General features: G+C 34.6%; 1 protein-coding gene across 3 annotated transcripts in view; it reads right to left on the bottom strand.

Moving 5' to 3' along the window:
* Window positions 1–27,737, bottom strand: part of STT3B (STT3 oligosaccharyltransferase complex catalytic subunit B) — a 106,118-nt gene that overhangs the window by 14,091 nt on the left and 64,290 nt on the right. For all 3 annotated transcript variants that reach the window (XM_042903425.1, XM_042903427.1, XM_042903426.1), the window contains exons 4-9: window positions 21,651–21,716; window positions 19,829–19,928; window positions 4,558–4,656; window positions 2,642–2,788; window positions 1,765–1,813; window positions 239–393 (exon numbers count right to left, since the gene is read on the bottom strand). In XM_042903425.1, the coding sequence (XP_042759359.1) occupies window positions 239–393; window positions 1,765–1,813; window positions 2,642–2,788; window positions 4,558–4,656; window positions 19,829–19,928; window positions 21,651–21,716 (616 nt within the window). The remainder of the gene's footprint in view (window positions 1–238; window positions 394–1,764; window positions 1,814–2,641; window positions 2,789–4,557; window positions 4,657–19,828; window positions 19,929–21,650; window positions 21,717–27,737) is intronic.

Below are 27,737 nucleotides of genomic sequence, written 5' to 3'. Positions count from 1 at the left end.
ACATCATCAATTGAATGAAAAATTTATATACTAGTTCTCAATTAACACAGTTAATGAGTATATACATAATGCAAATTCACAGAATTTTTCTTGGCTAAACACTTACACAAGATAAGAGAAGAAATTTATCTAGAATATGCATAGCCCCAGCAAAGAGAAATAAAACTTTAAAGTGATAATCTCAATAAAGAAAAGAAACAATTGTTCCAAATCAAAGTATTGATTAAAAATCTCTTACCAAATACTCTTTCATCGTTGATATTTTTAATGCAGAACCATAGGCCTGCTGGGAAGGTACACACAAGAATATGTAGATCAAAGAAGAAAGACACCCAAGTCGTAGGTTGATGTTCAGACACTGATGCAATAATTGGAATGTGTATTTTTGCATACCTGGTATTTAAAAAGTTAATATTGTTTAAAATTAAAATAGGAAGGAGTTCCTTTTAGATGAAGAAATTTCCTTTGACTGTAAATATGGTTCCTATTCCCCACCCGTTCTTGCTTAAAAGTATGTTCCAATGTAACCTGCTAACTGGAAATAAATCTAGTCTACATGGGTAAAACTAAAAACCAATATGCCACCCCTAATACTGGAAGAGTTCTCTAAAACCAGTTATAAAAGTGTTGGTTCTGACTTTTAATACAAAAATCTTTGCTCAAATAGGAATTTCCTGCAGTTTTGCCTACCATCTCCTACGTTTGTACCAGCAAGTTTCATTCTTTTGGACTTATTACTAGCAGAAATACCTTATCCATTAAGGTACCATATTGCCATAATATGTTTCCTAACAAAATGATGCAAATGTAGGTGAGGGAAACGAAGAGGACAAATTACTCCTGAAATACCCTGAGATCCCAAAATAGTCAAATAAATTACTTACAAAAATTTGACCTTGTAATTTGACCTATTCAGAGTAACTGTCTACAACCAGGGATTTCCCCCAAACTTTCTGGTGATCCACGATCTCTTGAAATATGTGTCTAAATGTCAGCTTCAGTCATTTATAAGTAATTTGCTTATACTTTTAATTAGACCTGGGCATGAACCCTTTTGGTATCACATCAAAGGGCAGGCCCAGTCAATAAATTTTTTATTAATAGATTTATTAGGCCACATAGGGAATAACAAAGAAGACAGAAAAGTGGAAAGAGGAAACAAAGATAAATTACCATCAGCAGCATATACTCTTATCCTTAGGAAAACATTTGAGAGACAGGTTTTATTGAACTAGATGTCTAACTTAAAACCAAAATTTTTATTAATTCATTTTATAATAGCACTCTTCAAAAATGCAAAAAGTATCCTCAAGTGTATTCGATAGATTAAAACTATCAAGGAATTTAGGATAACGTGGTATTAGGAAAAACTTAAATTCTTCCTTTGTATCTATGGCATATAGGCTTATAACATAGCACCTTAAGAGTTAAAAATTAAATATTATTAGAAGATGGAAACAATATAATGGTTAAAAACAAAAATCAATCATTAAAAGGGCACAAATGTTACCCTAAATGTTCTGACAAACAAAACTAAAATAAGGAGTTGACTCTGTAGAAAAGAAATGCATGACTTACATGTATCATACTAAAGGTGTATTCTAAACAGGAATTTCAAACAAAGATAAATTACAAGGGAGTCAACATTTACTGAACTAGTATATGTTAGGTACACTTAAGAAACGCTGCCCAAGTACTGACATGTAACAGAGGAAAAAAGGTATTTTAAAGTAGTATGAGGGCAAATAACTTATCTGCACTTACCCAGTGTCCCATAATGAGTAAAACCTGCCACTCCATGGTGCAATGTAACCTTGGAAGGAAAAAATGTAGAGGAAATCAATCTGCCTTTTAATTGTTTATGTTTATTGATTGCTATGGGTTAAATTAATATTAAAAGAATTTCAGTTTTCTTTTATAGGTGACAACATATTTCATACAGCTGGCAGTCAGGCAAAATAAGGTTAGTAATCATATAAAAACAAATATCCATGGCGATCACATTTCCAGAGATATACAAAAAGTCAACAGATAAAACTGTATAATGTTTTCCCATTCTCCTTTAAACTTCTAGTTGACTAGTAAATAAAGCTAAGACATTAAGATAGCATTTGATAACTTAAAAAGGGGGAAGATGTCTAAATTATTTAATGCAGTGTGCCAAATTTAGATAAAGTTCAAAGAGGATTTTAAACATTCTTGCCTTTACTCTTGTCAATTAATCCTTCTTGGTTTTGAGCTATGCCAGGAACAGATGGAAACTGATTTGGTTGAGTGTTTAAAAGTTGGAAAGAGACAGAAAGAGTGTAATACACACAAGAAAGGGCAAGTTTGCAGTAAGTAACACTGGAAACTTTGAATTTTATACAGTTTGGGCCTGTTCATCTATCAAGAGAAGGGTGTTTGGAAGTGTATTTATCAGAGCCTGAAGCACCAAAATTAGGTACAGTTAAAAAAAACACAAAATTTATAGTGCTATTCAGATTTTAGAACCTTTGACTATTATTTTCATATTGTTTGTAAATACAACCACAGTATTTGAATTACTAGGATAAATGAAAAGTGCACAAAATTTGTAGAAGAATTACCTTTTCGAATAATCTAGAGACAAGATTTGCAGTCTATAGGTTATGACACCTACCTGTATAAGTCAAATAGATGACACTAAGGAACACAGCACCTGCAGCTAGTGATACACCCAAAAAGAAAAGGGTCTGGAACTCTTGTTTTGTTAATCGGTCTCTCAGATACTGCAAGAAAGCATAAGCTTGCAGCAATGCAAAGACACCTGATTAAAGAAAAGGGTGATATAAATAATCAACAAAGCACTTTCCCAAAGGTATTTTAAGATGTTAATTTGATGAGCTTCTTAGAATACCCTGTACTTTACATATCAAAGACTAGTCATTTCATCTAACCAACATTTCCTTTGTCAAAAGACAGTTAACCAATTAAAAAAAATTATATATATATTTTTTTTACATGATCAGACTCCCCATACACAAACCAGGTAAGAAAAATCTCACTTCAATAACTAGAGCCTATTTATCACATTAAACTCCTCTCTTGTCCCATATTTTAGTGACATGTTTTCTAGGGAGAAAAAAATAGAGAATTGCCATTAAAAAATAGCTCTAAGATTTACTGAAGGATACAAACGACTTGGATCAGAAGAATCCTAATAGTCACTGCTTATAGCTGAGTGACAGGACGTGACCTCAATTACACACTTATGTAAGATTCTAAATTACTAAACATAAGGGCGAGTGCTAAGATAAAACTAAAGTAGGAATAGCAAAAAGTATTTCATTGTCAAAATGGACAAAACATAATACAAAAGCACTAGGTGTAAAACTAAAAGACACAAAAACTCTAAAAATCCAACATGGCATATTGACTTTTCTTCTAAAAAATTTAGTAATGAAAGTTATTTCTCACAATTTTAACCATTTTAGAATGGTTAGGTAAGGTATAATCAAAGACTCAGATTTTAGGAAATAATAACCCAAATACATAAAAAGTGAGATAACTGCTATAAATGATATATACTCAAAACTGGATATGCATTTCTCTATCAAACTAGTTGGTAATTTCCTAATATCAAATTAGAAATGTAAGTAGGGTGCCTAGGTGGCTCAGCTGGCTAATCGTCCAACTCTTGATTCTGGCTCAGGTCATGATCTCATGGTTCATAGGTTCAAGCCCAGCGACAGGCTCTGTGCTGACAGAGCGGATCCTGCTTGGGATTCTAACTCTCTGCCCCTTACCCCACTCGCTCCCTCTCAAAAATAAATAAATATATTTTAAAAATTAGAAATGTAAGTAAAAGTATTCATAAAGTGCTATGTAACAGTAAGGTGTGGGTTCTTAACCTATTTGGAGGGGATGGGTTTCAAGATTCTAACTTAGAATCTGATAAAAGCTATGGAACATCCCCTCAGAGAGTTAAACATTCTGATACTTATAAAATGTTGCAAATAAAATAACTACCCAGACTTCCTATGGGTGTCATGGATCTTGTGTTGAGAATCTGTTGAAGTTTTATTCAAAGATCTCCCATTATCTTGTTAATTGTAACCTAGATTAATAATGGCAAAGTAGTCTGTTTATATGGAGGAATATTGTATTAAAGCCATTAATTTCAGTTAGTGGATAAAATATTTTAGGGAGATGTAAGGGACATAAACATTTATACCATGTTCTTTCTAAATGTGCTAAAATGCAAACCCAGTGGTACAGTAAACTCGGTGTACAGATATGCTACTTAATATCTGTTTAAACAAAACATGTTATTTAGTGTCTGCAAATAACATGGATTATGCAAAAAGGGATAGTCTCCCTTTTCAAAACAACAGTAGTTAGGAAAATAGGCACATTTGGGAACATAGTATCAGAATAGTCTCAAGAACAGACATTCACATTTTATAGTGGCAATGTTTCAGAACCAGTATGATGAAAATTAAAAACAACAAACACCAAAAAAACTTCATTCCCTTGAAGACTGGTCAGTCATGCATTCATGTATTCAGAAAAGGGAAAATAAATATTTTTGCATACCAGCAGCGGCCATGTGTTCACTTGTCCTGATTGGCTGGAATCCCACAAAGGGTATCTGCATGGATAATATTAAACCCACAATGTAGAAAGTGCTATATGCTATAAAGACAAAATAGGAAATAAGGATAATTTACTACTACCATTAAGTACTTCAAACATAACTCATATATTTTTAACAAACTTTAACTTTATTTTAAGAACAGAATCTTGAAATGACTGCTCTATTCGATAGATATTTGATGGTTAATCACATAAATCATGAGTATTCTTTCTGCCAATCTTTAAAAAAATGTTAAGTACTTAATTTTGCAAAATATCATTTTGAACAGTTTAGGAGACTGGTGCTGCTTTCCTTTTCCATTTTAAAATGGAATCAAGTTTTCAATATATCATTAATAACTGACATGACCCAGAAGCTAAGTAATACATAAATAAGTAAACACTATTCCTACTGGCATTACTCTGAAGCATGACCTAAAGATAAAGAATACTTATCCTCATCATACATGAATAGCTGCTATTGTCTCAAAAGCTCTCAAGTATTCCACATCCTTTTTATAGTCTAACATTCTAACAGTACATCTAAGAAACCAAAAACAAAAAACCCTGTCCACGAAGTTTTCTGTCATAAAAGAAAAGGACTAAGTATACAGAAGTTAAGCCATAAAATAGACTAGTTAATGAATTTTTTAGGGTCTAATAAAGGAAAATTATTTGCTTTTGGCACTGAGTACATTATAGTATTCTTGGCTTACATATCAACATAAATGTATAGGGAAATGGGGGAGGGGTTAGAATTTGTGTAACAGACTTGTTTTGCATTTAAATGTTCACAGGTCATTATTAAATTAAGTTCATTACAGAGAAAGTTAGAATTTAGAATCACTGTAATTGAAAATTATTTAGAAATGAAGATAAACCCATCTGAAATAAGTTAATACGAAAACTTCCGTTTATAAAGCTTATTCACAACATTTTATGAAGCATAGTCAACAGTTATTGGCAAATAAAGTATTCGATTAGGAAAAGACTGGGGTGTATTTAGGAAGGGAACTGTTAGAAGTATATATATCCATATTCTACACTGTATGTAGCATAGCATTCAGCAGCATACATTTCTCTTCCCCCACATTTAGTTGAGTTAATTTGCCTTCAAAGGAAACCCATCCGTAGAAGGTAAATCATGGGCTAATGGTTCAAACATTAAGTTGTCTCTCAAGCTGCATTAGAGATGACTACAGTGTTAGGAAAAGGATAAGAAGCTCAAGTAAATTTAATAGGAAGGACCAGTGTATGTGAATAAAGTTTCCAATATCCTCAAGCTAATGGAGAACTGGTTGTCTAGATGAGACTACAGAAGTAATCCACCTAATAATATACCTTCCAGACATATTAATGTTGGAATGGAATTATCCTCAGTGAGGTACTTGAACACAAATGCAATAAAAGCTAAGGAAATCAGAATTTCTATATTATGGGACTTAAACTGTGGCTCAGTTTATTGGATGAGATTTCTAGTTATCAGTATATTTCTATCAGTCTTGTGTAGATCACCTGGCACAGAGTCATAAAGGCAGAATCAGAAAAAAAATGGGAATGAGTGATCTTGATTTTGAACTACCTAATAAAAAATTCAGTTTCCTCACTACAGAATGAGGGGTTTGGCCAAAAAGATTTGTAGATTAACCGCCCCCCACCCCGCCCTGAACAATAACCTAAGATTCTTTTATTAGGCACCTAGAGCTGCAAAATCAAACCCTAGACAGTAACTGAACAGAGAGAGGCATATCTAGAAAGGCCAGGCATGGGAAAACCTTGTATTTTAATTATAGTTAAGTCTACTTATGTCCAAACAGCACCATCACCTCTTAGGCTAAGTTTTCTCTTTCTTATAAATACTAATGAACACTGAATGTTATAACACTGTCACAGAATTTGGATTAAGTATGATAAATGGCACATGCTGAACAAAAAAGTAAAGCCTTTAAAAAAAAAAAAAAAACCTGAAGTGAAATTTATATATAATCATTTAAAAGTGAACAATTTAGAGGCATGTAGTACATTCACAATGTTAAGCAACTACCACCACTCTAGCCCCAAAACAGTTTCATCATCCCAAAAGAAAACTCCATATTCAGTAAGTAGCTGCTCCCTATTCCCCCCATTCCAGAAGGTAAATACAAATCTTCATCTGTCTCTATGGATTACTAGTTTGTTCTAAATGTAAAAGTAACAACAAACAAAAAGTAAAAAGTAAAAGTCTCTAGCCCATTTACTTCCCTAAGTCATTTAATAATTACTTTTCCAGAATTAATCACTAAAAGATATGGTGAGCACACATAAGCACATTCATACGCATATTCTCTCTCTTCAAATGGGACTATACTATGCTTGGCGATATAAAAACTTTAGCAATCACTTGCTTGGGAACTACTGAAGTTTCCTCCCAGGGATTTGCTCAAGTTCATTTCCAGACTTATTCAAAAAGAAGAATAAACCTTCTAATATTCTCAATTCAGTGTTTTTATGCAACTTCATAGAGGCACTACCATTAGTAAAGAAAAAGACTCTATACAGAAGCAGATGCACTAGTAATGAGTGATGGAGAGGAATTCAAGAAAAAGAACCTCAATCTCAGGTAACATAAAACACCAGGTGGGATGTTAATTTGTATTATTTTGTAAACAGAGGTTAAGGTCAAATTAAACTGAATTAATAGAAATAAGTTCAACAATATTTTACCTTTGAATACTCCTATACATATTAGATTTGCACCAGTGATACAAAGCTGATAAGTGTGATATACGCAATAATCCAAAGATCACCATTTTCTTTTAAGAGAACTGGATTCATGTTTCCCTATATTTCCTATTTTTTGGATCACTGATCTTGAAATGTTTACATAGGGGAACAGATGTTCCTTCTCATAGCACTTTTTACTACATAGACAGTACTTCCATTAAATTAAAGTCAGGACTGCTTGCCAGCTAATATAAAATATCACAAACTCATCTTACTTAATACTGTCCTCCTCCTTGAATCTGTAAAATTAGATACACATCTCTGTACCTCAGTTTAAATCCCATTTACAAAACCCATGTTTAAAATACAGAAAATAAGAATTAGACATACTTGAGTAGAAAGAAATAGTGAAATAACGCTCAATTCTTAAAAGTAAACACCATCTTCACTACAAAGTGAACTCCACGCTTTGTACAACAGCATCTAACAGTGTGTTTAAAAATTACCTAATTAATTCATTCAAATATTAACTTTATGTAATTATGGTCCAGGCATTCTAAGGATACAAAAACCCTATTAAGATCAATCCTATCCTTTAAGCGTTAGACATCTATTTGGGAAAAGCAGAGATGTACACAAATAACCATAATACAATGAAACAAATACATGTCACAAAGGTTAAAAAACAAAACAAAACCCTAGCTCTATAAAAACTTCAAGGAGTGAGAGATCTCTTCTTGACATGAGCACTGAAGAGACAGTGGACAACATCTGTACCATTCTCTAATGTTCTAAGAAGACCTCAACAACACAAACCCATAGATAGCAACCATTCGCCCACTAATTGTTCCTATGAACTCTCTAGGAAACTTGACCAAATTACTACCTACGACTATCACAACTTTCAATCCATCCATGTTAGCCTACTTTTCTTACCCTTTTAACCAGAAGAACAAAGCTTTCCATCAGAGTAATGAACTCTAAGAAAATGCACGATACCAGTAGTGTTGTAAATCATTTATTACATCATGAAAATGTGACCACACTGCCATCCTGTGGAAGCACAGTTACTGGCATTCACTACTGCATATGATACTCCCAATGTGCTCGAAGAATTCCAGAAAAAATGGCCATTCTCTATTATTGTTTATTTGCCACCAAAGAAAATCCCTTTGACTTGACTCAAATAGTAATCTTCTAAACAGAGCTTAAATATCTTTCACTGTTAAAATATTTATTTTTTTATCCAAGGGTATGGGGTAGGGCCAGATTCATACAGAAAACTACCATCCTTGACTTAACATGCACGAATAAGTTGTTATATACAATTAATTAAAAGGCACTGAAACTTCTGATTCAAGCTCCATTAAAATTTTAAGTTTTCAAGAAGTTCCTGTTGTTCCCCAACTAACCTTTAAGGACCTCCTCCCTGACAAAGCAAAGACTTATGTTGACGGTACTCTTTACACTTATAAAATACTACTGTACTTCCTTTTATTTAAAGTTGGAAAATATTTTGTGAATATTGTATTTCCATTAACTTTGATCCACTATTAAATCACCTTAGCATTTTTTTAATGTTCATTCATCTTTAAGAGAGAGCGAGAGAGAGAGAGACAGAGAGACAGAGAGAGAGAGAGACAGCATGCGTGGGAGTGGGGGTGGGGGCAGAGAGAGAGAGACACAGAATCTCAAACAGGCTCCAGGCTCTGAGCTGTCGGCACAGAGCCTGACTCAGGGCCTGAACTCAGGAACCGTGAGATCATGACCTGAGCCCAAGTCGGGACGCCTAACCAACTGAGCCACCCAGGCGCCCCATACCACCTTAGCATTTTTGAGCTGCTTCATCTCCTGGTTGATATTTAATGGGAAGGGCTAACAAAATATTCCTTTGCTTTCCCAATTCTCTCTAAACCAAAGCAATATTAACCAAAAGAAACACAGTGGGGAAGTATTTTATAATCCAACCAATCTTGCTTCATTATTAACAAATATGATTAAAGAACCGTAAGACTGTTGAAGCTTTTGATTTATAAAGATACTTTACTACTTGATTACTGTGAATCCTGGGTAAATAAGCAGGATGAAGAATGGTAAGAAACACGAATTAAAGCTTAAAAATGAAACAAAACATAAAAAACATTAATTCTTCTTTACCAGCAGAGAAATATAATTTTTAACAAATACAGTAAAAAAAATAATTTTTCTTTTCCAAAAATGCTGCTCATCATTCATTTTGGAGAGAATGAATCTTTGAAACAGATGTTTTACAAGTTCGATTTGTAAAAAGCAGCAATGACTTGTTCAAAACACTTGAGAGACACTTAATCCTAACTTTTAAAAACAGCATATATATTTCATACTGATACATAAGATGAAATCAAGAATACAGCAGAAAGTAAATAAACATCTGGGTTTTGGTTTTATCTGTATCATGTGAAAGAATTATGCACTTATTTTCTGGCAATGGTTGATGAGTTACAGAAGTGTATTAAAATATAAACTAAGTTGTGTGTGCTTAGACTATATGAAGAACTCAAGAAATATGTATAATTTTTACATAACATAAAAGTATTAATGATCCTAATTAACACCTTTAGAGCTAAGTTTAGTTACTAAACTTAATATGCCAAGAAACAGTAATAGACAAATATCAGCAACCTCAATTCACTCATAAACAAAACAAAGTAAATATTTTAAACCATGCAGAATCACAAGTCATGTCATCACTAAAAACCTAAAAACACTTTTTTAAAATCTTCTTAAGCTATCTTTTTCTTAATGTCAACTATCGTGGTTAAGTGGCTTCTAAATTCATTTATCTAATACCACTAAGACTCTGTTAATTGATACTACACAAAAGCAAACCTTTGGACTTCGGAATATAAAATTCTCAGTAAAACAGACCCTTAAAGGAAATCTCAGATCTGTTCTTCTAGATAAGAATACCAAATGATTTATTGCTTCTGTTTAGTTTGGAGAACATGAATATTCCTTGTTTCTATTCACTGAAAAAGTTTTTCTGATTAAGCTAATGATTACTGCTACATCATAGGTAAGACTGGTTCTAAATATCCTGGGTCTTAAAGTAAGAAGATAGAAGACTAATCCTGTGCAAACTAAATAATGAGTTATATTAACAATACTGATGGCAGCAGAAGCAACAGCATCTTCGAGTGTGCCCCTGAAGTAAATTTTCCCCTAAAGTAACCACTGAGAAAGTTTTATTATAAACCAGTTTAAAGAAAATTTCCCTATCCACTTCCTCCAATAATTAGTTTCAATTACCTATTGTAAGATAGACATCTGGAAAACTCACTTTATGGAACTAATATTGCAAATTCTAGTGAAATTTTTAATGAAAACTTGGTACAAAAATGGGGGGGGGGGCAATTATGATAGTCCCTGTTTGTCTGCTCTTGGCTCATGTTCCCTTGAAGATACAAAAAAGAAAGGCAAATCAATTAAGTCAAAATAAGACATCAGTAACAAATTGTAAACATTCTATGCAGCACGGGAAAACCATGTCTTAATGGTATATGGACATATTCAATCCTTATAAAAATCTAATTCATCTATAGGCTATAAACGTAATCTTTTATTGTGGTAAGAATTTATCTGCCACAAATACAAAACTGTATAACCCTTTATTACTTTCAATATCTGAGATCTAAACTATCAAAATGATTTTAGTTTATTTACATTCTGAAGCCCTTCTAAGAGTTATTTTATAATTTAAAAAAGTTGCTAATTAATAGGTTTTAAAGATGTTTATTACCTATAACTATGTATTAGCAGAAATGGCAGACACCTCTTTGATATTTAGCATTTCTAGCTTGTAAAATGTTACTGGCAATTAAACAAAATACATTTCTGTAGTAAGAAACATAATTCTTATGTTGCTTTTTGAATTCTTAGCTGACTTAGAGAAGTCATTTGAGAAAAAACTAATTCTATTCTATTTAGTTGTAATTTTTTCCTTCCTGAGTTTTTATTTATTGTAAAATGCAGCAAACCTTAATTTCTTGGGAAAATTGCCCTCTAAGGCAGTACAAGTTATGTGCAAGACCAAATATGTTACTTCTATTCTGATTACCCCATGCCTCCACCTAAGTATATGCTATTGCCCTATAGTCTGTTATTTCACAATACTCCTAACTCTTCTTTCCAGGAGGCTTCCCAAGGCCTTAGAATGGGATATATTAAGGTATTAGTATAGACAGTAAAGAGTCAATGTCATAAATATTTTATCTCTTAAACTTCATGTGAACAAATGGGAGCTGTTTCTGATCTCAAGCTCATAAAATTAAATCCCTTCATGGTGTTTTTCAAGGGACACTACCAAAACAAAGAATTCTAGATATTTCAAAAAATAAAATTGGTAGTTTTCCCTATTTAAACAGATATCAGACTTTATTTTTCCAAAGAATGCACTTAGGGGTGCTTGGATGGCTCAGTCAGTTGAGCGTCTGACTCCTGATTTTGGCTCAGGGCACAATCCCAGAGTCATGAGATTGAGCTCTATGTAGGGTTCCACACTCATGGAACCTGCTTACGTGTGTGTGTGTCACACACACACAGAATGCACTTAGGAGCAGAGACAGAAAAGTGTACTTGTGTGTAAGTAGAAATTTGATGGATGGCAGCTAAATCTCAAAAGGGTAGAAATAATAAGATGGTTAACAGCATCTAAAATTGGAAAACAAAAATCAAGAAATAGGAGTTTCAGGGCGCCTGGGTGACTCAGTTGGTTAAGCAACTGACTTCGGGCTCAGGTCATAATCTCATGGTTCGTGAGATCGAGCCCTCCATCAGGCTCTGTGCTGACAGCTCAGAGCCTGGAGGCTCTTCGGATTCTATGTCTCCCTCTCTCTCTGCCCCTCCCCTGCTCACGTTCTGTGTCTCCCTCTCTCAAAAATACACCTTCATATTTTTTTTTTTTTTTAAGAAACAGGAATTTCATTTTGTGCTACTATGATTTATAATAAGAAACATACATTTGGTCTTCATCCACTGTTCTGGCAGAGAGCTCCCAAAACCCTTGGAACTTCCCAAGTGAGGAGAATGATGAAGGTTCTTTTATTGTATTACTGAGGTGACTTTTGCACCTCACCTAAGATGAAGGCTGGTTGCCACAGGGAACCAACCACATGATCGGAAGGCTGGAATTTCAGTCCCACGCCCCTGACCTCCAGGGATGGGAGACGGGCTCAAGATTGAATTCAATCACCAACGGCCAATGGTTTGATCAACCATGACTATGTAATGAAGCCTCCATAAAACCTCCAAAGGACAGGGTTCCAAGAGCTTCAGGTTGAGAAAGTGGAGATTTGGGGAAAGTGGAGTGCCTGGCAAGAGAAGGGAAGCTCAATGCTCTTTCCCCATACCTGGCCCAATACATCTCTTCCATCTGCATGTTCCTGAATTACATACACCCTTTTATAATAAACCTGTAATCTTGTACTCTAGCAAATTAATCAAACCTATGGATTTGGAAGAGGTCATGGGAACCTCGGATTTACAGTCATATGGTCAGAAGTACAGGTGACAACCCGGACTTGTGACTGGCATAAAAGCAGAGGCCAGTCTTATGGGACTGAACCCTTAACCTGTGGCATCTGATGGTACCTAAGGGTAGACGATACCACAATTGAGTTGAATGTTAGGACACTTAGCTGGTGTCAGGGAACAGTTTGGTGGTGTGGCAAACCTCCCACACATGTTGGAATTGGTGGTTTAAAAAGTACATTCGTGGTAAAAACCAAAAGAAACAACTGAAATAACTGTAAGTAGTTGTTTCACGATAAGAATTTAAGGACTAAGCCAATTAAGGAAAAGGCGGAGAAAAGAACTGCTGATTTTGCTTTTAAGCTTTGTAGTAATATTTGACTTTCTCAATTATATACATTATCTTAAAATTTTAAACTGTATATAATAATAAGCACACCACTCTATTATTGTGTTTTAGCTGCTCTGTGATGCTCTATGTAACATACCAGTGTCATTTCTCTGCTATATTTTTCATAATCAAAATAGCTGTGGTGAAAGTTTATCTACATTTAAAACAAAAAACAATCTTTAGTCATCCTCAGTCTTTATAATCACCTCTTGGCCTCTGGCATTCTTTCTTCTTTTTTAAAAAAATTATTTATTGGGGCGCCTGGGTGGCTCAGTTGGTTAAGCGTCCGACTTCAGCTCAGGTCATGATCTCACGGTCCATGAGTTCGAGCCCCGCGTCGGGCTCTGTGCTGACAGCTCAGAGCCCGGAGCCTGGTTCAGATTCTGTGTCTCCCTCTCTCTCTGCCCCTCCCCCGTTCATGCTCTGTCTCTCTCTGTCTCAAAAATAAATAAACATTAAAAAAAAAAATTATTTATTTTGAGAAGAGCACAAGCAGGGGAGGGGCAGAGAAAGAGAGAGCGAATCCTAAGCAGGCCCTGCGATGTCAGTGCAGAGCCTGACATGGGTCTCAAGCTCACGCACTGTGAGATCACGACCTGAGCCTAAATCAAGAGTTAGACGCTTAAGTGTCTAAGCCACGCAGGCGCCCCCAGAACTTTTTCTTCTTACCTGGCTATTCCTTCATAATTTTAACATTAACAACAGAGGCCAACACTTAAATAACACTTTGTGTTAGTCCTTTTATAAGCACTTTTCATTATCCTTAAATTCTACAAGGTGGGAATTATTATTATCTCCGTTTGACTCATGCATGAGGACATTAATTAAAGCATAAAGAAATTAAGTAATCTGCCCAAAATTGCTAGTAAGTGACTAGTGGTAAAGTGACCACTAGTAAGGGACTAGACCAGGAAATTGAATCCTGTTAATTTGGTTCTGCAGTACATGCTCTTTTTAAAGAGTTTTTTTTCTTTTTAAAATTTATTTATTTTTAGAGACAGGGAGAGCAAAAGTGGGGAAGGAGCAGAGAGAATCCCAAGCAGCCTCCCGTTATCAGCACAGAGCCTGATATGGGACTCAATCCCATGAACCGAGAGATCACGACCTGAATGGAGATCAAGAGAGGGACACTCAATCAATTGAACCACCCAGGTGCCCCTGTAGTGCATACTCTTTACCCTGTTACGGCACTTCTCATTTATGGTTACATCATCACAAACCCTCTGTAAGTCTATTTCTATACTATTTTCTCCTCTCAAGATCATGATTTATCTCCAAAACTTTCAGAAGGACAGTCAGTTGGAAAGCCCAACAAGACCTTCCTGAAACTTAAAAGTCAAAACTGATCTTCACAAACTCCTTCTCATTTCCATTTTGTTCATATGCTATGATTACAATGTATTAACGGATACCAATTACATTGATGGCCCTAGAAAAGGGCCATCTTTTGATCATCTATGCATCCTAATGGCTAGCACAAAACATTTAATCCTCTACTGAACTGATTTACTCCTCAAAAAAAAAAAAAAAAAGGAAAGAAAGGAAAGGTAAAATTAGGCAAACTAAATTCTAGTGCTTCCAAGCTTTTTACATGCTTGTAGAATTTTTACATGCAATTTTTACGTCTATTGTTGTGTAGCATTAGATATGTTTTGTTTATGTATGGCAAGTATAAACATGATGCCTAAAATTTATTGGTTTTACTTAAAAAAATATTTTTTTAAATTAAGAAAGTTTTTAAAATAAGCTCTATGCCCAATATGGGGCTTGAACTCATGACCCCAAGATCAAGAGTCACATGTTCTACGGACTGACACAGCCAGGGACCCCTCTGGTTTTCTTTTTAATTCATTCAATAGCAGGATTGTCTTTTCTTCACTCACAAACTCTACAATCCTAGAACAATTTGTACAGAACTAAAGTATGTGGTATATGTCTATAATACTTTGCTCTTTATATGATGGTTCCACCAGGAAATATTACCATAAATATGTAGTTTAGATATAATATAAAAAGTGATTGTTACTCTCTTCTTACTCAAATGACCTCAACGAAAGAACACACACAATAAGCAAATTCTTCAGTGACATTTAAAAATCACTTATCAATACTAGAAACTAGTTTCTTCCTGCTCTTTAAGTTATTCTAATTTAAAATTTTAATTGTAATAAACCATGAGATAAAATTCACATTTCTATAAATTAAAAAGTCTCATTTATTATGAATTTAGTACATGCTCATTGTAGAAAATCTGGAAAGCAGAGAAAAATATGAAGAAAAAGTATCACTAGTAATCCTTGCTGTCTGCTTTTTATTAACTTTTTCCTAACTCACCAAATACCAAAAAAGATTACATTTAATGATGCCATAATATTTCATGATTTGGCAACACTACAATTTAAGTGTAACTTAAAAATTAAAATTTCTCTATTGGACATTTAAACTATTTTCAATTATAAGTAACACCATAATGAACACTGCTAAACATGTCTTCATATCTTTAATAATTTCTTTATTATGTAAAGTGTGATTAAACATTTCTAAAGGTTAAATGATTTTATACCCATTAGTGTTATGCGATACCTGTAAACCACTCTCTCTATAAATGCAAATTACGATATGGGTGTTCTTTCTTCTTATTAAAACATCAGAATCCTATTTGTGACGTAACTGTGTGTAATTCACTTCCCAACATGGTGAATACACCAAGTACAAAATATATCTTCACAAAATAATTTAACTTTCTTCCCACATAAATTTCAAGGGGCTTTTCTTTTCCCTTGCCCCTCCAACCCCCCACTCCTGTGCCACACATACCCTATACATCCACATTATCTTCCATGTGCCCCTCTTGCCACATGTGAACAAACTTTTGAGTTTTCCCTGGCTTACCAACGGATTCTAAAGACACGTGCAAAAAATCTACTGAAAGGGAAAACCATTTTTCATAATTATTTCAAATGATTCATTTTTACTTCATTTAATTTGATACTAAGAACCCAATCAAATATTTGGTTTAAAGGATTATGAGTTTGCCATTTATCAATCATTATTTTCTTTATCTAAATGTTTCTGCTCATGAGGAGAGAGAACTACAGACAAAGGATGTTACGTGATAAAATCAGAGGGCAAACCTCTATATGTAGCTTTATAATGCCTTCAAATTTTCCAGGACCATTAAGTTAGGTTAAATTGAACTTAAATCTTGATACATTTAGGATAAAGTAGAGAATAGCTGATTTTTCTATACCATCATTTCCCATCCATTTAAAAGTAAACTATGAAAGAGTATACAAATCACCTAAAATACCCTTAATCATATGAATGGAATAAGCTATAAAACAAGGAAGGTGGGGGTAGAGAATCTCAACACTACAAAATTATCTGAGGTGTTTACTAATCTAACTTCACACATATATATAATATCCCTGAACTACTTTAGTTTTCTTCCCTCTTAAAAGAAGAAAAATTTTCAAGAGCCAACCAAAGCAGTATTAATTGCGTACTTTTTGTAAAGTTACTATAGAAATCCTATTCGCCAAATACAAGGTCTTTCCTTAATTCTCACCCTACTAGATCTTAGTACTAACACTCAAGGGAAGTTGGACACTGTTCATGCTTTCAACTTTTATGTAGAAAATCCTTTCATTTGACCTCTTTAACAATGTATGTATCTAGCTCCTTCTATTTTGGCTCTTCTTCCTCCTCCTGATTCAGGGACGTTACACAAGTCCATTCCTCAATCTGCTCCCCACTCTATTCCCCTGACCATTAAATTTTCAAGACCCAGAAGTTTTTAAATTAAAAAAATTTTTAGTTCCTCCCCTATTACATTTAACTTAAAAAATTTCTCTACTTACATATCTCTAAAACAAAAAGTTGAGACTTGAAGTTTAATCTATCATTCTCCTTTCTGGATCCTAAAGACTGTTTACAGTGTTTTCAGGGTAGAGATATATCACAGACTAATGTATTTCAACAGTAAGGTATTTATTTACATGGTAGGCATACAGTTTTAATAGAAATAGTAATTTGTAGCATCATGGGCTATGGAGCCAAAACTTCTAAGTTCAGGCCTAAATCACATGGTCTTGAGCAAATTATGTCCTTTTTTGCTTCCTCATCCTGTAAAATAAGGACAGTAACAGTACCTACACTACCCTCTCACAATGTGGTTATGAAAATTAAATGAGTTAAATACATGTAAACAACTTAGTCTGTGGTATCAAATAAGCACTTGATAATATATTATTTCAGTGGTGACTGTTATAAAGTATGCTGAAATGACTATATATGAACTTTTTAAATTGATATGGTATACACCCTATATAATTCACCTTTTTAAATATGCCATAGAGTGCTTTTTCTTATTATAGTCACAAAGTTGTGTATTTATTACCACTATCTAATTCCAGAACACTTCCTCATCCCCAAAGAAACCTCATTCCCATTAGCAGTCACTCTTCCATTCCCCAAACCTCCGGCAACCACTAAACCTATTTACTTTCTGTCTCTAAGGATTAGTCTATTCTGAACATTTCATACAAAAAGAATCCTACAATTATACATGGGCTTAAGTGTCTGGCTTATTTTACTTAGCATAATGTTTTCAAGCCTCACAACGTATCGGTACTTCATTCCTTCTTACGGCTAAATAATATTCTACTATATGAATATACACACTTTATTTATCCATCAGTTGGTGGACATCTGGGGTGTCTTCACTTTTTGGCTATTAGGGATAATAAATATTGCAATGTACATCAGTGTACATGTTTCTGTGTGAATAGTTACTGTCAATTCTCTTGGGGGTATACCTGGGAGTGAATTACTGGGTCATAGGGTAACTCTCCAATTAAGTTTTTGAGGAATTGCCAGACTACTGGGTTTATTTTGTTGTTTTTTAAAATTTTTTTTAATGTTTTTTTTTAATTTATTTTTGAGACAGAGAGAGACAGAGCATGACCAGGGGAGGGGCAGAGAGAGAGGGAGACACAGAATATGAGGCAGGCTCCAGGCTCTGAGCTGTCAGCACAGAGCCTGACGCAGGGCTCGAACTCATGGACTGTGAGATCATGACCTGAGCCGAAGTCGGACGCTTAACCGACTGAGCCACCCAGGAGCCCCTTTGTTGTTTGATTTTGTTTTTTTAGGTAAGTAAATAAGCTTTATCTTTCTGTTACTGCTTTCCAACAACATTATCATACTGGAATTGTATTATTTTACTAAGACATTGGGTTCAAACCACAACTTCTCTCTTATTAATTCAACCTATAAAGGTTCTGTCTCTATCATGGATAATGAGCTCTACGATTTGAGACATCTATCACTAAGCATCTTATTCAAAAGATATGTTTTAAAACCTAGAGAAAAAAAATAAAGATTTCATAGAAAACAGGTTCGTCTGAATGTTCACCTTCCCAAAAGTCGCAAGTTTAAAACCTAATGGCCAATGTATCAGTATTATGAGGTGGCATTCGGGAGGTAGTAAGGTGGTAGTAAGGGCTTTGGGGATTAGTAACCTTTTAAAAGAGGTCCAGAGAACTAGTTCCTCCCTTCTACAATGTAAGGACAAAGCAAAAAGGTACCAGCTATGAACTAGGAAGGGAGCCCTTACAAAAACGTGACCATTCTGTTACCTTAATCTGGGACTTTGCAGCCTCCAGAACTGTGAGAAATTTCTGTTGTTTACATGCTATCTAGCCTGTGGTGTTTTGTTTAAGCAGCCCAAATGGACGAAGGTACTCTGTCGTATACTATACAGATAAGGTTTTCAAAAGTTTATTAAACTGTTTACTCTTACAGTGACTGTGCTGAATTTGAATATGCATATGTGAATGATTTTCTTTTCCTTTTTTAGTTTTTCTTTTTCTAACGTTTATTTATTATTGAGAGACAGAGACACACAGAGTGTGAGCAGGGGAGGGGTAGAGAGAGGGGGAGACACAGAATCTGAAGTAGGCTCCAGGCTCCGAGCTGCCAGCACAGAGCCCGATGTGGGGCTCGAACTCACAAACTGCGAGATCATGACTTGAGCCGAAGTCGGACGCTTAACCAACTGAGCCACCCAGGTGCCCCATATGTGAATGATTTTCAAGACAGAATACCCATTCCCCCAAATTAAGGAAAAAACTGGGCTGACAAATATTTTTTTTTTTTTTTTTCAACGTTTTTTATTTATTTTTGGGACAGAGAGAGACAGAGCATGAACGGGGGAGGGGCAGAGAGAGAGGGAGACACAGAATCGGAAACAGGCTCCAGGCTCCGAGCCATCAGCCCAGAGCCTGACGCGGGGCTCGAACTCACGGGCCGCGAGATCGTGACCTGGCTGAAGTCGGACGCTTAACCGACTGCGCCACCCAGGCGCCCCTGGGCTGACAAATATTAAATCTAGTATCTGCAGACTAATTTTTACAACAGCAAAAACTCATCAAGAAGTTGGTAACAATGTATATACGTAAAAGTGCCTGACCCACCTTATTGATACAAAAAAACAAAAAAATATATATGAAATTATTTTCACCTTCTTATGAGTAACACGGCCAAACAGAAATGGCTGTTCAATGAAAATGTATGGCTGTTCAATGAAACATCTCTTAGAGGTGAGATTTCAAACGTCAAATCACTCACCTATGTAGACTCTTTTGCTGTATCTCTGCATCAGTAACAGCACAAATACATGCAGTGGAATAAGGTTGATGATAAACACATAACCACCCCAAGCAGAGACCTACGGATTAAGAAATGCAAAGTTAAATAATTTAAATGTCTGCTTTTAAAAATAGATTCAGTTTTATTTGTCATGACAATCTAAACATATAATGAACAAATATAAACAAACACTAGGATTTTTGGCAAGCGTGACAGATGCTTAAAATTGATTTATGAAGCCTACATATAACCTATTTCTATGTATTATTAAAATAATAATCCCATAAATCCAACATGCTTTTCTATATTCACTGGAGAAATGGTCAGATTAAACTTAGTAACACTGAGAACATTATAATTTTGAATTGGTAGTAAAAAGTCTGTCATAAAGGTGAGGATTCTTAAGATACAGATCATAAATTTTTAAAAGGGAAAAGAAAGGCTTTTACTTCCCTCACTTTTGATAACTACATTGCAAGAAGCTTCACTGAGAATAAGAACAATGAATGTTTAGCACCAGCCAACAACTGAACTATAAGGAACTCTCGGATAATCTGGATATGCTTCAAGACACTCAAAATAAAAGGTACTACCTTAAGTATAAATTATTTCATACTAATGGATTACAAATCAAGATTCCATTTTAATGCTTAGCATGTATCATAAAGTTAGACTGTTCTATCAGAATAACGGAGTATGTTCTGGTCTAATTTTTTTTTGTATGGTTCTTTAAATTTTTTTTTTTTTTTTTTTTTTTTTTTTTAAGTAAGCTATATGCCCAATGTGGGGCTTGAACTCACAACCCTGAGATCAAGAGTCACATGCTCTACCAGCTGGCTCTGTTTCGGTAAAGATAATGTTTATTTTTGACCAATAGTATTACCTTTTTGAGTATATTCAATAGGCAATAAGCTCTTGTCAAGAACAAAGTTGTGGGTGTACATTAATAATCAAAAGCTTGAAAGAACCATTTGACCAATAGACACATTAAGACACTAGATGTTAATATATACATTCTAACAATGCTGCCCATATCTAAAATATTTCAGAACCACTTGTAATGAACAGCCTTCGGTATACAATAAAGAACATGTTTATTGCTTCACTGACATGCTATTTTACACCAAAAACAATGTTACTCTGATTGAGCAGGGGTTCTAAGTGAAGGACTTTGAATTACCTCCAAAATTTAAATGTAAACTTCAAAGAGAATGAGTTTTCTATTACTTGGGTACAAGCTCACAGAATGTGCCTGGCCTTAACCACTTTAAAAGGGGCATGGATAATTTGGATGCACAAATTCCATGCTATGTGTTCAAAAACAAACAAACAAAACCTTACCTAAAATTATCACTAGTTTTCAGCACAAGACTACTAGATGATAGTCTGTGGTGTGGGAAAAAAGGCAGGAGAATGAAGAGGTAATTCTGAACCCCAATCTAAGTAATCTGTTGAAAAAAGTACGTAGGTAGTTTACCTAGAGGATAGCACCATTATTTAGGTAAAGTTGTACATCTGAAAAGAAAAATTGTTTCACTTGCTGCAAATATTATATTTGAGGGATTGGCATTTATTAGCCCTCCCCACTAAAGCAAAGTCCATACACACTCCAGAGATGGGGGTAGGGAAGAGTATAGCAGTAATGAAAGGGACTATATTAAACAAAATTAAAATCCAAACATTTCAGGAAAAAAGGAAATAGAGAACTAGTCTGGATGAGAAGAAAATGATGAAGACGAGGAATTGGTCTAACTGTGAAAGACTTGCCAGACCTTGTATAATTTCAATAATGAATTCTTACCATATAGAAATATGATAAGCAGCAGCACATCGTCCAAAAAACTGACCCAGTTTTTACAGATTTTACCTAAAAAACAAGCAAATGTTTATCAATGTTCCTGATGGAAAAAAAAAAAAAGTTAAATATTTAGTAAGCTTGTACTACAAAAAGCCAAAGTTATTAAAAAAGTACAGAGGTTTTATTCAGATATTCAGATCCACTTAAGATATGCATTTAGAACACCAGGCAACAGTCAGACATTTTATAAATAGCCTTGATTTTTCTGTTGTTGTTATGCAGTTTTCAGTAAAAACAATCATCTTAAAAAAAAATTATATTTTCCTATATATGCTTTATTTTCTATTTTAAAATGATTAACATCAACAAATTAAGATTTTAACTAAATAATTTGTTCAGCAGAACTACATTTTTACATAGTTGGTCTTCTTAATCTGTAATTTTTCATTGGAATATATACATCTTGTATAGAATTCTAATTATAAGCATCCATTTTTGAAAACCTATCATCTAGAAATTTTCAGATACCATAACCAATATCAACAATAATTAATAAAAATTGGGGTGTCTGGGTGGCTCAGCTGGTTAAGCATCCGACTCTTGATTTCATTTCAGGTCATGATCTCACTGTTGTGAGATCAAGCCCCATGTAGGGCTCCACCATGAATGTGGAGCCTTCTTGGATCTTCTCCCTCTCTCTGTCCTTCCCCCTCTCACGTACACACTCTCTCTCAAAATAAATAAACATTAAATAAACCAATAATCAATAAATAATTATCTATATCTTCAAGATATTGATATTCCTAAAGAAATTTCTAGGATATGTCAGTAAAATTCTCAATCACTCTGAACCAGAAAGACAACCTGCAATCAATGAAAGTTTCAAAAAAATAACATCTCTACTGTCTAAAACAAAACAAAACAAAAACAAAAAACAACAAAAAACTAACCAAAGAAATAATTCCCAGATAAATTTGTATGTTCGTCTGAAAATAACAGTTTGGTTCAGAAAACTAAATTAAAAAATTTTTTTTGAGTTTATTTTGAGAGAGAGAGAGAGCACATGCAACACATACACAAGTGGGGGTGGGACAGAAAAAAGGAAAGACAGAATCCCAAGCAGGCTCTGTGCCATCAGTGCAGAGCCCAATACATGGCTCGAACTCATGAACTGTGAGATATGACTTGAGCTGAGATTAAGAGTTGGACATTTAACTGATTGCACGCCCAGGTGCCCCAGAAAACTGAATTTTAAGTTTCAAAAACACAAGTTCTAAATAGTTATTTATGCCAAGGGTAAAGAGTCATCTTTAAAAAACAAATCGAATATTCTAAAGACATGATAAGCCTAAGTCCCATTACAAGCAATTCTGATTAAAAGAGTTATCTCCATGTTCTGATAGGAAGTTCAAATAGTTAATACTATATTCTACATACCTAATTTCAAGGAATTTACTTTTAAAATGAGCCTCTACTAATATATTAAAACAAACTATAGGTGACATGTAATCTTTGGGGGAATTGTAAAGCGCGCGCACACACACACACACACACACACACACACACACACACACACACAATGAAAGGAGGGAAAGAAGAAGGAAACGTTCCTGGTTTACAGCACTTAAAGATATTATCAGACTAACTTCTGTTACATAGAGAAAGACTGCTTTGAATTCAACATCATAGTGTATGTGTGTGACAAAACACCCCCCCCACCACCACTGCCAAAACCAGCTTGACCTATGCTAAAATGTGAATAAGGAAGGCAGCATATTAAAATTTTGACAATTTTAAAAATAAAAAAATTCCCAGGGCAGATTAGAAATGATTCCTGTAATATCCGATCTCCAGAGAGATTGGAGAAGTGAGTTGGAACCAAGTGCTAATGAGAAAATCACATAGAGACCAAAAGACAAATTAGAGAGACCAAAGATGATTTTTAGAAAGGAAAGCAGCTACCAGGGAAATGGGAAAGAAAAGAATATTCAGAAAGCCTACTTCTAAGTGGGGAGACTAGAAGAAATAGTGTTGTTAGAGGAGGAGATGAGCCAGAAACAAAAAGGAATCCCAAGGAATGGAGCACAGAAAACTATGGTAGGTAGATCAATAAACAAGGAAAAAAAAAAAAAAGATTCTACATAGAGACTGAAAATTAAAAGGACAGGTCATCCAGTAAACTGGAGGTAGAGATGACGAATGTTGAGGTTAAACCTGCAAACGACCATTCAGTCTTTTACATTTGTGTGTCAGTTATCATTTTATTGCCTCTTAGCTCCAAATGCACCCTTCAATATATGTTCTAACAACAGAGTATCTTCTAACTATTTCTCCTGTGAAGTGAGTATGATGTTAAGTTTTCTCAGCAGAGGGTGCTGAGGGAACGTTGCACAAGAGGCTCTCCAATGATTTCAGGTGCAGGCTGGAGTTGGTGGGGTGGCTGAGAGAACATCTGGTGGTGCTGACCCCAGCCATGGGCCCAGAACACAGTCCTTCTGTGACTTTGCAACATTAGTCTAGAAATAACTTTCCTGCAGTCCTCTTGATATGGTAACCAAAAGCCTCATACACATTCTAGAAGCTTCCTGCCACCGCACACCATACTACAAGTCACTAGCTCCCCATTCCTGAATTCCTATACTCCAGAGGGTGGTCAATTGCTTGTCAGGCAGCTCCAAGCCAGCTCTAGCTTGGCCTAACCATGAAACTTCTCTGAGGCTGGTAGGCTGAACCAGACCCTCTTCGAATGAAATCTGAATCCTTTCCAAGTTTGTCCTTCCTTGGGTACTTTCCCTCAGCCCTAGCAAATCATATACAGTTTCCTTCTATATTAGTTACTCTTCTATAGCAGTTAATAATTCTCTATATAAAATTCCCCTTATTTAATCTACTGGGATTGATGGGGCCCAGTCCTGTATAATCTACTACCAAAAAACCAAAATATATTTACAACTACTAAATATAGTCCATACCCTGAAATTTCCTCAAACTCTAAAACCAATTGTATAGGTTGAAAGAGAATGAGAAAATGATATATACTATGAATCAAACATATTCCACTGTATTAATAATATACAGAAAAGTCTGCTAAGCTATGTTGGACACATTGTAAAACTGTAAGTCAGTCGTGCCCCAACTGGAGAGGTAAGACGCAAAAGCAAGAACTACAGCCAAAGCCCAGTATGACAGAGACCATGTGATGAGTACAGACACTGAGTGGCAAAAGGTCCTTATAGATCCTGAATGTCATTGGTAACAGAAATGCAAGTCAGGAGGCTAATAATATATGACTGAGTATTGAGATCCAAATTTACAGTGGTAGGAATGTAGACATAAAGGAGAGGCTATGTTCAAGGGCCAAATCAACATTTTTGGTGAACTAGAATTAGAGTAGTGCAGAAAAAGAAGTTGAGAACTCCTAGTTTCCTACCTTGAGGTACTACCCATCAGTGAGGAGGAGGAAGGCCAACAGATGGTAGATATGAATGGGTGGTTTTTTAAGTCAGTCTTTCACATGTTAATATTAAAACTCCTGAATTAGAATTCTTCAACAATGGAAATATAAATCAAGAGAAAAAATGCCTGGAAAATTCCCCAATATTAGGAAATTAAACAACATGCCTCTAAAGAGTCTAAAGGTCAAAGGAGAAATTGAGAATTAGAAAAAAATTTTAACTACATGACAATAAGAATACAACATATTGAAATATACAGAGTATAGTTAAAGCAATGATTCAAGTATAATTTAAATTTCATATTAGAAAAATAGAAACAGCTAGAATAACTTAAGCATTAACCTCAACTAGCTAGAAAGGAGCAAACCAAATACAAAGTAGAATAATAAAAGTCAAGAATTCAGTGAAATAGAAAACAAATACAGAGAAAAATAAATGAAACCAAAAGTTGGATAAAATTTAACTAGACTGATAAGAAAAGAGAGAAGATACAAATGACCATTACTAAGAATAAGAGAGGTAATACCACTGCAGACTGTACAGAAATTCAAGAATTATAAAAGAATATGATGTAGTATTTGTGCCAGGAAATCAGACCATTTATGTGATATGAAAATTTTCAAAAAAAGAGATCTTTTAAAGAAACAAAATCAGAACAGAACTGTGTCAATAAAGATTGAATTAGTAATTGAACAATCTTCCCAGGTTCAGATGGCTTCACTGGTGAAAAGTATCAACAGTTAAGGAAGGCACAATACCAATCCTATAAAAATTCTTTCAGAGAATAGACAGGGAAACACTCCCCTAACTTATTTTAGAAGCTCAGAATAACCTTGATATCAAAGCCAGACAAAGATATCACAAGAAAAGAAAACATATTAATATCCCTCATGGAAACAGAGAAAAAATTCTTAACAAAATAAAATCAACACAAAACCAACAATATAAAAAAAGATTATACGCCATAAACAAGTCCAATTTCTTCCACGAATTCAAAGTTGTTTTAACATTGGAAAAAAAAATTAATGCAGTGGTTCCCAACTGGGGAATAGGGACTGAATACTCCTGGCATCTAGCGTGTAGAAGGAAGGGATGCTGCTAAACATTCTACAACACACAAGACAAGAAATAACTGCCTGGCCCCAAATGTCAATAGTGTTGAAGGAGAGAAACCCTGAATTAATGTAATTAAGTACAAAATCATACAAATCCTCAATAGACACAAAAAAGCTACTGACAAAATCTAATACCCATTTATGGTAAAAATTCTCAAACTGAAAATATATAAAAACTTCCCCAAGCTATGATCAAGGACATCTGTAAAAAAACAACTAACATTATACTTAATGGTGAAAGCCTGAATGCTTTCCTCTTAAAATCAGGAAAGAAAGGATGTGCAGTCTCACTGCTTCTATTGAACACGCTGCTTCTACTATACTGGTTCTAACCAGTACAATCAGGCAAGGTAAAAAAATTTAATTTATGCTCTCAGAAAGACATTGTTAAAAATACAAAAAAGACAAGCTACTGACTGAGAGCAAATGTTTGCAAAACATATATCTGATAGAGAATGTATTTCCAAAATATATAAAGAGCTCTTACAACTCAATAAGAAAACAACCCAACCAAAACATAGGCAAAAGGTTTGAAGAGACATTTCACCAAAGAAGAATCAGAATGGGAAATAAGCACATGAAAAGATGCTCAATTATTAGTCATTGGAGTAAAGCAAATTAAAACCACGAGACACCACAACATACTTACTAGAATGGCTAAAATTTAAAAATCTGAACATACCATGTGCTGGTAAAAAAGTAAAAGCAATGCCTCATATTGTGATGGAGGGAATGAAAAATAACAAAGCCACTCCGGAAAACTTTTTGGGAGCTGTTTATACAATTAAACTTGTACTTATAAACCAGCAACCCCACACCTAGGCACTTATTCAAGAGGAATACAAATATATGCCCATGTGCAACACTGTATGCAACTATTTATAGCCACTTTATTATCACCCAAAATTGGAAAACAAAATAAGCTACGGTACACTCATATCGTACAGCCATACATACTACTCAGCAATAAAAAACAGCAAACTACAAAATCATGCAACAATGGATGACTTATGCTAAGTCAAGCTAAGCAAGACATAAAGGGCCACCCTTTACTGTACTGTTTCTACAACACACCTTATGGAAACCAAACTCCCAAAGATACGTAGACAGAAATCAGACCTGTGGTTTCAAGGAATTTGGGTTAAGGAGAGGAATGATTACAAAGGCACAGGGGAAAAACCTTTAAAAAAAATTCTATAGGAGGCAATGATATATATGTATGCACTGTTCCTTGTACTATTTTATCTGTATCAGCCTTGTTGTTGGTGAATAGTAACAACAGAAGTAAAAATAAGCATGTACTCATCAATTTCTGTGTTCCTATAATGTTCTATACATTTACATGCATTAACTTACTTAAACTATGTAATGTAAGAACGATTATTACTTCTATTTTATAGCTGATGTAACAGACATGCGGGTAGTTTCAACAACTTTCAATGAACATAGAAAAAGAAAAAGAAAAAACAAACAAAAAAACCCAACTCTCAGTGACAATAGCTAATATTCAGAAAAGAAAT

The sequence above is a fragment of the Panthera leo genome, chromosome C2, assembly GCF_018350215.1.
Source record: "Panthera leo isolate Ple1 chromosome C2, P.leo_Ple1_pat1.1, whole genome shotgun sequence".
Taxonomy (NCBI): domain Eukaryota; kingdom Metazoa; phylum Chordata; class Mammalia; order Carnivora; family Felidae; genus Panthera; species Panthera leo.
This window is presented reverse-complemented; position numbering and strand designations above follow the sequence as displayed.